This window comes from Chiloscyllium plagiosum, unplaced genomic scaffold (genome assembly GCF_037043375.1).
Source record: "Chiloscyllium plagiosum isolate Xiang-an unplaced genomic scaffold, Cpla_swu_hap1 HiC_scaffold_8, whole genome shotgun sequence".
Taxonomy (NCBI): domain Eukaryota; kingdom Metazoa; phylum Chordata; class Chondrichthyes; order Orectolobiformes; family Hemiscylliidae; genus Chiloscyllium; species Chiloscyllium plagiosum.
Genome location: NW_028270146.1, coordinates 86,147,541 through 86,160,524, shown reverse-complemented (window position 1 = coordinate 86,160,524; position 12,984 = coordinate 86,147,541). Strand labels below are relative to the sequence as shown.

Here is a 12,984-nt window from a genome sequence, read left to right as displayed (position 1 = left end):
GAGGTTTATAAAACTGAGAGGCTTACATAAGGTGAATAGCCAAGGTCTTTTCCTCAGGGTGGGGGAGTCCAAAACTAGAGGGCGTAGGTTTAATGTGAGGCAGGAAAGATCTAAGCGGGGCAACTTTATCACGCAGAAGGTGGTGCGTGTTTGAAATGAGTTGCCAGAGGCAGTTGTGGAGGCTGCTACAATTACAATATTTAAAAGCCATCTGGATGATATATAAATAGGAGGGTTTCGAGGGATATAGGCCAAATGTTGGCAAATGGGACTAGATTGATTTAGGATATCTGGTCGGCAGGGACAAACAGGACCAAAGGTCTGTTTCCGTGTTGTACAGCTCTATGACTGTATGAACATGCACAAATTGAACATAACCTTGTGATCTGGATCAGAAATTGAATGGGAATGAGAGACTGAGTGTTCTCTTGTCAGCAGGATATGACAAGGTGCAGTCTCAGCCTTCACCAGCTATATGAATGATTGGATGAAACGACAGAGAGCTATATGTCTGAGATTGCACACAGCACTGAATTGGGGGGGGGACAGTCAGTTTTGTGAATGGGTGCTGGAGGTTGGAGAGGGACTGAAACAGAGACAGTGAGGAGATCGATGTCAGGCGAGGTTCAATGCTCCAGGTGTGTGAAAGAAAAATCTGAACATGTGCTAAATGATGAGTCATGACACAGACATGCAAAGGAGCAATGGAAATTAGACATTTAAGGCAACAAGTATTAAAAGCGCTTTCACGGGGAATCTAAAGGCAGAGGGACGTTGGCCTTTGTTTGAAAGAATTTTGAATTCCAAGCGTCTTGAAGTTCTATAGTTTTGAGCATCAGGAATAATCATGCCTTTTGGTGGTGTACAGCAGGGACTCACCAGAATGACAACAGAACTGAAAGAAATGAAAACGGAAATGCTAGGAATACTCCACAAGTCTAGCAGCATCGACAGCAAGATAAACAGTGTTAATGTATCAAATCGAATATGACTTTTCTTCAGAACTGAAAGAAGGGGAAACATGTTGGGTTTTATGGTGAACTAAAGGAGGAAATACAATCAGGAACCAATAAGCAACTCACAGGAAAATTTAGCTCAATGAATAACTGGGCACCAAGTAAGTTCAGAGCTAATAGAAACAGCCATAAATTACTACACACTGGGTTTAAAACAAAATGGACAGCATACAGGAATAGAATTAGCAGAAAGTGATTTTGGTCAAGAGTTGAAGTAGCTGCGTTCTTTGGAATGAAGAAGTGGTTCAAATTGGAAATAAAGGAATTAAGATGTCCAGTGGTTAGGACACTGGCCTTTGCCTCGATAGCCTGGAACCACTTAAGCCAAGTCTAGTACATGAAGTGGACTGGGGTAACGTTAATGCAATTTCTAGAGAATAGAGAGAAGCTGGAGTCAGATGTAATGGTATTACAAGTGGGTAAAGGTAACAACAAAGACATATAATGGCCAGTGGTGTTGGAAAGGTTTAAAAGGATATGGGCCAAACTCAGGCAAATAGGACGAGTTTAGTTTGGAAACTTGGTCGGTATGGGCAAGTTGGACCGAAGGGTCTGTTTCCATGCTGTATGACTCTATTAATCTATGACGTGATAATGGACTGTTAGGGGCAATAAGTTACATTGGTGTTGTAGTGGCTACATTTCAGCTGGAATTGATTCGTGCTGACACTGAAGTAGAGCTCCGTTCTCACACATGAACATGATTCCTCAACATTCACTGCAGAATCTCTGCTTGTATACTGAAAAACAAAGGTTGTTATGCATCACCAGGAGAATCTACTTCCACAGAAGGCATGTAGGATCCTTATATGACATTGGTTAGAGTGCATTTGGAATACGGTGTATAACTTTGTTAACAATACGAATATTTAAAGCATATTCAGGTTGTAAAGGATTAAAATATGAAAGTACCTTTCATAAACCTGGTTACCATCCCCTCAAATAAAGGCTTCAGAGGTCCTCTAACTGAGGAAATTCAAAGAGGAAACGGAGTACAATAGCATAGATACAGAGAAGTCCCTTTTCTCTCAAAGACAAGCAAAAAAAACTTAAAACGAAAGTTGGGCTACTTCAGGGTGAAATCACACACAAAGGGTTGCAGGTGATTTGGAACTTTCTCCCTCAACTGCTGTCTTAATTGGAATTTTCAAGACTGGGCCTTTCCAATAAGCATGGCTATCAAAGGATCAGAGTCTAAAGAACAGCATTGGGGTCCAGATCAGCCAATGAATGGCAAAATAGGCTTGAGGGACTGAATGGTCTACTCTTCTTCCGAAAATTTTAAACTCAAGGTCTCCATTCGTATGGGGAGTAGGCCATTTGGCCCCTCTAGACTTATTCCACCATTCAGCAGGATCGTGGTTGATATGGCTGTGGCATCAACTCCACTTTCATGCCCTTCCCCAGATTGTACTTGTATTCAGTGCTGCATAAACCTAAAGCTTTACAGTCTGAGGGTGAAGAGTCAACAGTCTCATTAAGCTATATGAAGTATAAGAAGGTTTAAATATGACACAAGCCCAGAGTATTTCTTCAGATTCCGAGAACCCAATTTAAATTTTAAAACAAAGAACTACGATGTACCTTAGTGACCGAGGTCAAAATCCATTAGATGCTGGGCCGGGAGTTAGAGTAGATTACTTACAGTGTAGAAACAGGCCCTTCAGCCCAACAAGTCCACACTGACCCGCCAAAGAGCAACCCACCCAGACCCATTCCCCTACACCTAATACTACAGGCAATTTAGCGTGGCCAATTCACCTATCCTGCACATTTTGGGGCTTTGGGTGGAAACTGGAGCACCCAGAGAAAACCCACGCAGACACTGGGAGAATGTGCAAACTCCACACAGACAGTCACCTGAGGTGGGAATTGAACCCAGATCTCTGGCACTGTGAAGCAGCAGTGCTAACCACTGTGCCACTGGGCCACCCACTGTACAAGAATGCTGGGTCACAGTTGGCTAAGTGTTTTCCCTACAGATACTGAATCAACTCACTCTCACTCACACGATCGGGCCAAGGTTGTTTTTTTTTCTGAATATCACAATGGAGCAGTCAAGAGGACATTTTATAGTTTGAAAGACTGCCGTAAAAATGCTGTCATTTCTCAGGAGCATAAAATGAAAATATACAAGTCTCACTAGGATTTGAATAAATATGAAAATGCTAGCTAGACATGGCAGCTAATTACTCTGAGAAATTGAAGTATCCAGTTTCACAATCTAGGATAAATATTGGCAATGATAGCAATCTTCACTAATAAAGAGCCAATCAGACTAATGCCATTGTAAAATCATCCCTTAAGTTATTCTGATGCAGTGGTCAACGTATATTTCTGTTACAGGTGATCGAACGTACAAAGCTGGAAGGTTTCAAGAGGAAAAGAATCCACTAAAATACGAGTGCATTTGATATAATTTTTTGAGGCTTTATTATTGTCTTGGGACTAAAGTGAAACAGAACCCATTTTCTTCAAGATCAGCACAGCACCTTCTCCAGAGGTCTCCCAAGAAAATAAGACTGATATTGAGACCCATGCCCTATCTCACCAGCTCAGACTTGATTTGAGCCTAACTTGACAAGGAGGACCAAGATTTTACAATTCACCACAGTGCAGGAATAGGCTATTTAGCCAATGAAGTCTGCTCCAGCTTTTTGCCCCACATGAACTGCCTTTTCCAACCTTACTCATCTATTTATTTGCTTTCAATATCTGTTTTTCAAGTCTCCTTTTGAAGTGATTTCAGGACTCTGATTTAACAATGGCTTGTGTCAGAGAATTCCAACCTTCCGAGGGACCTGTTTCGGGGCCTCGGCTTGAATCCTTCCTCTGATTGTCTTAAATTATTGCCTGTTCGTTACTGTCACATTGAGAAAAGGAAGTAAACTACCAGTAATTACTTCATTGCATATTTCAAAATCCTTTAGCCTTCAACTTCAAGTGAAAATAGCTTTCACTTCTCAAGCTCCTCTTCAAAATCAGAACCTCCTCCTCTTCATAGCTATCACCCCAGTGAATGTACACGCCCCGTCTCCATTACACTTTGCCCTTTCCATAATAAGATAGCTGAGACTACACATGGAAGAACAACCACACTTTCAGGCCATGTACAGTTTAATATTACCCTTTTCTATTCTGTGCCTTGATTTACAAAATTAAGGATTCCAAAAGCTAATTACCAAACACGTCTGCAATGGTAACAGCTTAAAGTTGCCATGATCTGCCCCACAGTTAGCCGAATGATGCATATATCCTGCCAACAAGGAAAGGCAATGGGAAGTTTTCAAACTGACAAACAATGCGGTGGAGAGAGGTTTGGTAATGCTTTGTGATGAATGCTGAAATGTTCAGATGTAAACAGTTGGCATTTATATCTGGTTAAATAGCAAAGACCTCACTATGGCAGCTCAGCCATAATGCACAACCTTGCTACCTAATCAAATCCTTTCAGCCAGCTTCATAACACGGGAAGGAATCCTACCTCAGGACACGGAAACAGCCCAGTGTCCTGTGTCTGGACCAAGGTCAATGTGGTTTGCTCATTCCTTCCCAAACATAAACTCATTCTTTCCGTGCTATAGTGTGATGGAGTAGACAGCAATGTACTTTTTAAACACTAATAGCTCTGTTGACACAGAGCTGAAGCCTCACAGCCCTTGTCAATATGCCATGCTTACAACAGCAATGCATTCCTTATAAAATAAACTGCAGTTCACCCTGTGGCCTTTGCCTTCGAACATGCTTGCAGCAACTTCAATTAAACATCCTGTTGACAAACAATCTTTGGACCCTGAGCCCCGTACTGATTGTGACTCCTCCAAACCGAGCAGTCAATTTTAAGGCAATTGCAATTGAGCAGAAGCAGAGTATCAGTGCCTTCTGTCTAGTTTCACGTCGTACAGGCAAATCATTTGGAGTGCCATTAAACTCACTGAGGAATTGCAGCAGAAGCAAAATGACTGGGAAACAGAGACTCATCCAGTGCACAGGCGTCATTCCAGGACAGCCAAAGGAACCTGCAAAAGAAGCTACATGGGACACCAAATGCATAGTCAGCTAAATGAGCCAGAGCGCTTCAAGGTTTGCTGATCTTGCAACATGAAGAATTTCTACAATTCTCCTTCACACTACTCTTCTGTTCTCAGCATTAAGGAGTGGGGTGGCAGGAGTCTCTCCAGACTCATGGCACAGTTATTGAAGAGAGCCAAGCTGACCCATTTAAGGGTTTGCTATACCGCCAATCCATCATAAATAGGATAGCTGTAGACAAGCTTCCAGACTGGTCAGAGGGTGAAAACCTGCCCAGCAAACTGGGAGGTCGATAAAACTACCAAACCTCAAAACAAAAGCTCCGAGCACAGGTAGGATGTTACAAATCTGGGGGCTCTTACACAGCCATCAAACTCACACCATTATATCTTGGAATATGGGATCAAGAAAGCTTTTCCCAGGATGTTGCAATTGTTCACTCGCACAAAGCAAAAAGGCAAAAATCTCTGCATGATAAGCATAGAGGAATGTTGCTGCTTGTAATATCTGGTAAGATTCAAGATAAAGTTCTACTCAGCAGAACATGTTGAGAACTGCCAGAAAGTCAGAGGAAGTCATAGTGTCATAGAGATATACAGCACGGAAACAGACCCTTCGGTCCAACCTATCCATGCCAACCAGATATCCCAACCCAGTCTAGTCCCACCTGCCAGCACCCGGCCCATATCCCTCCAAACCCTTCCTATTCATATACCCATCCAAATGCTTCTTAAATGTTGCAATTGTACCAGCCTCCACCACTTCCTCTGGCAGCTCATTCCATACACATACCACCCTCTGTGTGAAAAAGCTGCCCCTTAGGTCTCTTTTATATCTTTCCCCTCTCACCCTAAACCTATGCCCTGTAGTTCTGGACTCCCTGACCCCAGGGAAAAGACTTTGTTTATTTATGGTATCCAAGCTATGATTTTAAAAACCTCTATAAGGTCAGCCTCTGATGCTCCAGGGAAAACAGCCCCAGCCTGTTCAGCCTCTCCTTATAGCTCAAATCCTCCAACCCTGGCAACATCCTTGTCAATCTTTTTTGAATCCTTTAAAGTGTCACAACATCCTTCCAATAGGAAGGAGACCAGAATTGCCCGCAATATTTCAACAGTGGCCTAACCAACATCCTGTACAGCTGCAACATGACCTCCCAACTCTTGCACTCAATACTCTGACCAATAAAAGAAAGCATATCAAACATCTTCTTCACTATCCTATCTACCTGCGACTCCACTTTCAAGGAGCTATGAACCTGCACTCCAAGATCTCTTTGTTCAGCAACACTCCCTAGGACCTTAGCATTAAATATATATGTCCTGCTAAGATTTGCTTTCCCAAAATGCAGCACCTCACATTTATCCAAAATAAACTCCATCTGCCACTCCTCAAACCATTGGCCCATCTGATCAAGATCCAGTTGTAATCTGAGGTAACCTTCTTCTCTGTCCACTACACCTCCAATTTTGCAAACTTACTAACTATACCTTGATATTTGTATCATTTCCTGAACAGTACTGTCAAGGAGAACTTGAACCGTGTTACTTACATTGTCCCAATTTTACGTTGACTGCCTTAGAGATTTTATTAGCGGTCATATGAGCGACATTCCTGAAGAAGGGCTAATGCCCGAAACGTCGATTCTCCTGTTCCCTAGATGCTGCCTGACCTGCTGCGCTTTTCCAGCAACACATTTCCATCATATGAGCGACATGTCCACTATATGTGAGCTGTGCTGTCATGATGAGTGCTTCAGTATCAGACATTCCTGCTCTTTGGAGTACCTCAATGTTGGGCACTTTGATCTCCCATTGCATACCTACAATTTTCAGGATGGTTCATAGGGAATCTGTCCAACTGCTTAATATATCCGGAGTAGGTAGTTCATGTTTCACCGCTGTATAGGAGGGTAGGTATTATCACAGTTTAGCTGTTCGTTGTAAGTGTGATACCTTGTTTCCTCCACTATCTCTTGCACAAGTGGGAAATTGCTGATCTCACTCTGCAGTTCCAATGACTGGACATTTCTGGAACTTGTGCTTCTGCAATGGTTGAAGTTATCTGCAGCCTTCAGGGTGTGTCACCGATCGTTCTAGTAGGTGGCGTAGTCACAACTTAGGGACGTTTGCATGTGCATCTTTGTCTCTCTTAAACTGATTGTTAGCTAATTTTGTAAAACAGTAATTGATCCTTTGAAAGCCATGTCCACAGTGCACACAACGGCACGAATATCAGCAAGTGGCATTTTCCGTATCATCATCAGGCTGGTACAATTGCAACATTTAAAAGGCATCTGGAAGGGTTTGGAGGGATAAGAGCCAGGTGCCGGATTGAGATATCTGGTCGGCATGGACAAGTTGGACCGAAGGGTGTGTTTCCATGCTGTACATCTCTATGACTCTAAATGTAGCACAGCCATAACAGACTGGGAGTAAAATGCACAAGGAGGATCTACCTGAGTCGCAATCTCAAATATTGCCGCTGCTTCTTTCAAACAGAAGCAGCAATTAAAAGAAAAAAAAACATAAGTCTGGCCAGTCCCAACAGAATCAGACAATTCATCCTTGCCCATGGAGTCAGTCTGCAAGCACACTCCATTGCCAGCTGTGATGATACAATAACTTTAAAAGGCGTATTTTGTCCAAAATTCTTTTTTGAAGAAAGGTTTTAAGACAGAGCTGTCTATTTGAAACCAATAAAGTAAACAGGTTGGGAGGCCTTTTTAAAATTGGAACAATAGAAGCAGCCTGAATGGGTGGGGTCAAGCATAGACGGATCCAGGATTTTATTTTTAGCTTTCAGTAGCAGTTACTGGGATCTTGAAGAAATGGAAGCTGTTTTATCTCTCTCTCTCGGTTATAGTTAAAAGCTGGGGGTTCTCTTCCTGCTGCTGGAGTTGCATGTGAAGCAATCCTTCTTTGTCTGAATTTTCCTTTGTCAAGGGTGTCTTTGTGCAATGTTACCATCCGGGAACAGTTTCTGTTTAGGAGTTCAATAACCTTTTATTCTGTTAAGTTTTCCAGCAGTATTAAGTTACTTCAATTTCTTCTTTCTTTCCTAGTAAATGAACTATAGTGCGCGAATAAAGTGTGGTTTGCTTCAAATCTACTGATTTGACCAATTGAATTGTTTCTGGAAAACGCTTAGTTTTAAATTAAGAAAAGGTTAGGGTCTAGATTATCTTCTTAATATATTTTGAGGGGGTTTGGTCTAGTCCATACACATTTTAAAATGCACAACAGATGACTCTATAAAAACATGAAACAGCCATCTTTGATCACGAAGGAAAACTGATGATGATAACAAAGATATGTCCAACCACCACCTCACTTCCAGAAGACAAACACTTTTGACCCAATTGCTTCCTTCTGTCAACCCTACACTAAACAACCACATCAATGCTTCCATCACTTGCAGATATGTTCCATCTTCAATGACTAACTTACCAAAAGAAATGCTCACAACAGATGGAGCAGCAGAACTAAAGGAGTAAGGGAGGAATAAACTGAAACAGAAATGCATGATTATTTCTTTGACACATATGATACAACAGGTATCAGCTTGACCTTGTTGGTAGTACTCGCTGAAGTTTACAAGCTGAAATACTGGATCAGGGTGAGGGTTCATAGCCCAACAATGTAGGATCAGGAGAGAATTAACAATGTGCCATTTTTAATGGTCTCCTCCAACAAATCAAGAGGGTATTGAAGCTCTGTGGGGAAATGTGAAGCTATTCCTCACGTAGCTTGGGAATCATAAGGGTTGAGAATCACAAAGACTGGGTCTGCCTTCAAAGGTAGCTGATTGTACAAATTATTACTGTCAGAGGACACGGGACTCGTCACCTCCTGATGAAGGGCTTTTGCCCAAAACGTCGATTTTCCTGCTCCTCGGATGCTGCCTGACCTGCTGTGCTTTTCTAGCACCACTCTAATCTTGACTCTGATCTCCAGCACATGCAGTACTCACTTTCACCTCCTACAGCAGTTGAGGTCAAAACCATTGACTGATTTAAGAGGTAAGCACAGCAGAGAGAAAGGTGCGGTAGAAGGGGTTTACTGGGTGAAGTAAAAAGAACAGAAAGTGGCTAGGGTGTAGTATAAACACCAGCATAGACAGGATGGGCTGAATGGCTTGCTTTGTGGCTGTAAAGTCGATGTCAAGTGCATATTTATATATTGACAGATACGATACTGTGCATTATTGATTGAGAAATGCATCTCAAAACTAATGGCATCAACTTAATACCTCCACAAGTAGAGCTGTTAACATAATTCCTGAACAGCAAGGCTACGGGTGAGATACAGTCACCTCTCTGATTCCATCACATGGTTGGCTCACATTCACATTCTATGGAGAAATATTGGCAGTCTGTTTTCAATGGGAATAAGGCCTCAAATGTTCTGAACGTCTATACCTCAGCAAAAATCAATTCATGATGTTTTGTGATAGCAAACAAAATTAAATCTCTTTGCATTTTTTCTCCACAGAACTGCTGTGCAAAAGCGAATACTTTATGGGTGCAGGAAGTGATAATAAATCCCCAAAATTGGTTTACTTCAACAAAAAGAGGGAAGCAGACAACTTAATATTAGAAAGCTGGTAAAGCGAACTCAGACAGATTCACGTCCAGAATACAAGTACAATGAGGCTGTGGGTACTTTACAACAACAAACTTGCATTTGTACATTGCCTTTAACTTTGTGAAATGTCCCAAGGTGCTTCCATGGAACTTTGTCATGGAAACTTTAACTATAAATGGGATGTGACTGCTTCACAACTGACCAGGGCCTACACTTGTTCACCATGACAGTACCTGAGCGAATGAGCCATCTTCATTACATTCGGGAATGAAAACTGGTTCCTGCGGTTTTTTGGCCTGTTCCTGTGCTTGCTGCGCTCTTTCTGTCCGACATTTGGTTGGACCGGATTCTGTAAAGATGAAGGAGACTTTGTTTTGACTCTTGTATTTACAGAGGATGACCTTTAGCATGAACCAAATATATTCCGCTTCCCCAAAAGCTTTTCTGAGGATTCTCACCCCACACCTTTCAAAACATAGATCCCAGCATGAGGCCAGAAATGAGGTTTTGGTCTCAGATTAACGGTTTGAGTCATCCCCTCCTTCTTTTACTCTCCTTTCCCTCTGTATCAAGAGCCTCACGCAGTACCAGACCTAAAAAGTGAGCAGATCTCTAGTCTAAACTTGCGCCTAAATACAAGAAAAGAGGGCAATTAAAAAATCATATCACTTATTAAGGGAGACTTCTAAACACATTCAAAGCAATCAACAAAATATTATTTAACGTCAACAGAACAGATTGTTATATTCTGAATTACTTTGATTCAGATTAGCTGATTTATTAATTTTTTGTTCAGGATCTTGAACATATTGTCACAATCCCCATTACAGAGTCATGCAGCACAGAAACAGACAACTGGCCCATACCAACAGTTTTCCCAAACTAAATTGCTTACGTTTGGCCATATCCTTTTAGACTATTACTGAGACCTGTTCCAGATTTATTCATTCTTTGAGTTTAAAATCATTTTACAGCATTGAGTGAATCACAAAACCAGGGAACTAGGCAGGGTCAATGGGTTACACTCTCTGCCTCTAGCCCAGAGAAGTCCCAAGTTGGAGTCTCGCTCCAGGCCTTGCTGGCTGTGAGAGGCTGCAGTTGCTGTTACAGTGAATGCCTGTGCTTCCTTACCTAAACAGAGAATGCTGGCAGTGGAAAGCCTGTGAAAACAAGTTACCAGCTTGTGGTGACACCATGACAGTGAGGGATTAGGAGCAGCATGGTGGCTCAGTGGTTAGCACTGCTACCTCACAGCAACAGGGACCCCTCCTCAATTCCAAACTGGAATGACTGTACGTGTGGGGTTTGCACATTCTCCTCGTGTCTGCGAAGGTTTCCCCCCAGGTGCTCCGTCTTCCTCCCACAGTCCAAAGATGTGCAGCTTAGGTGGATTGGCCATGTTAAATTGCCCATAGTGTTCAGGATGTGCAGGCTAGGTGGGTTAGCCATGGGAAATGTAGAGTTAAAGGGATAGGGTAAGGGGTGCATCTGGGTGGGATGATCTTCGGGAAGGTTGGGAGGAACTCGATGGGCTGAATGGCCTGCTTCCATACTGCACAGACTCTATGATTGACTGAACAGGCCAGCCAATCATGATGCAGCAATTGTTGTCACAATGATGAGCCCAAACAGATCAAGGATATGAAATGGGGTGAAACAGGCAGGTTAGGGAGTATTAATGCAAAACATGCAATATGGGATTGACCATTCATCACACTTTCTTTCCAAATGATATTCACTGTAAATATTTGCAAATCACGAGGTGGGTCTCACCTGAACAGTTGTGAGACCCACATATTAGGAAGGACATCCAGACTCACAGGAGCTGACAGTGGATTTTTACTCAGAAGATCATTGAGATGAGCAACTTCAGTTATTTAAATAGACTGGGACTGCTTTCTCTCCAAGTGGGGGCCATTAAGGGAAAAAGTAGGCCACATTATAAAGACTTTATACAGCAGGTAGAAAGAAACTGTTTCCAAGACAATCTGTAACTAGAGGAAACAGATTTAAGATAACTCTTAAAAGAATCAGCATGGTGGCAGCGGTGATGGTGGTGGGGGTGGTGGTGTGGGGGCAGGGGGGGAGGTGGTGATGGTTGGGAAGGCGAGGATTTCTTTGAGTTGCCATAATCTGCAATGCACTGCCTGAAACAGTAGTGAACGCAGATTCAATAGTGACTTTCAGAAGCTACTTGAATATAAAATTTAAGAGTAAGAAGCTGTGGGGAGACAACAAGGAAGTGGACTCTAGACGGATAGCTCTTTCAAAGAGCGAAGGTAAAATAACCTTCTGTCCTCATGATTCCATGTCTATTCTGTCGCCCCAATAATGCCTAAAATAAAACATGGCCTCCATCATCCTCAGAGCACTGTGATGTAGCCAATTGGAATCTCCCAGTGAGATTTACCAGCTTATTGTGATGATTCAGTGGACAACAAATAGCTATTGGCTCACCCATTATCTGTGATACTGTGAAGGATGGGGAGAGGGCAAGTGAGTTACCTTTACATCTGCCTCGATGCGTGATCTCCAGTGTTGAGTCCCTACACTTGGCCCTCAGGTAATCACATCTCGATTCATATGTCCGACCATCCGACACACAGAGGGGCTTCAGCTGAGAGCCAGTACAATGGACATTGCACTCCAAGTCTTGGTCGCGGTCTCCTATTAGAAACTGATAATAAAAGAATCCTACATGAAAAAACACCAAACATTGGGACAGACTGTGCAATAAAACCAGCAAGCTCGATTTTTGACAACCTCAATCTCTGAAGGACAACAGTTTTGCAATACAGTAGTTACGAAGGCCAAATGTGTCTTAAAATAATATCTCGGAATGTCTTTTCACAGATGGCATAACAATTTCCAGAAAAAAGGCGCCTGAAGGAGTTCATGTCAATCAACACTCTCCTGCAATCTGAAACTCTCCAGGCACCTTGACTGGGAAAGCAGGGCAAGTGAGCAATGTTTGTTTTGGAGCAAAACACAGTGTTGGCTGCCATTGGTGCGACTCACCCTGTCGACATGTCACTTTGCTAAATAACGCAGATGACAATAATTTGACAGGTAGATCAAAATAAAACCAGTTCAACAGAGCCAAGAATGTTGGTACAGCTGCCATTCACTGCACAAAGAGCGCTCTGAATCAAAGTCAGTACACCCACACTCAGACGATGAAGTCAGCTTCACTGCCGTTTCTAGCATTACAATCTTGGGACTCCATGCCTGTGCTATCAAAACAAGTCAGGAGGCAAAATCATAAAGGACTCCTTTGGCAGTCCCTGGAGATTGAGGGTGACTCACCTACACTCCAGTGCGATGTGCTCTGAGATAAGGCATTAAGTGCC

General features: G+C 42.6%; 1 protein-coding gene and 1 long non-coding RNA gene across 5 annotated transcripts in view; one reads left to right on the top strand and one right to left on the bottom strand.

Annotated features, from left to right (window-relative positions):
* Positions 1–3,963, top strand: part of LOC148149434 (uncharacterized) — a 65,014-nt gene extending 61,051 nt beyond the window's left edge. Inside the window, exon 3 of the long non-coding RNA XR_015757963.1 lies at positions 3,363–3,963. This is a non-coding gene — a long non-coding RNA (uncharacterized LOC148149434). The remainder of the gene's footprint in view (positions 1–3,362) is intronic.
* The window catches only part of smoc1 (SPARC related modular calcium binding 1), a 246,871-nt gene that overhangs the window by 210,634 nt on the left and 23,253 nt on the right, over positions 1–12,984 (bottom strand). For all 4 annotated transcript variants that reach the window (XM_087990075.1, XM_087990076.1, XM_087990077.1 and 1 more), the window contains exons 2-3: positions 12,140–12,311; positions 9,868–9,983 (exon numbers count right to left, since the gene is read on the bottom strand). In XM_087990075.1, coding sequence (XP_087846201.1) covers positions 9,868–9,983; positions 12,140–12,311 — 288 coding nt within the window. The remainder of the gene's footprint in view (positions 1–9,867; positions 9,984–12,139; positions 12,312–12,984) is intronic.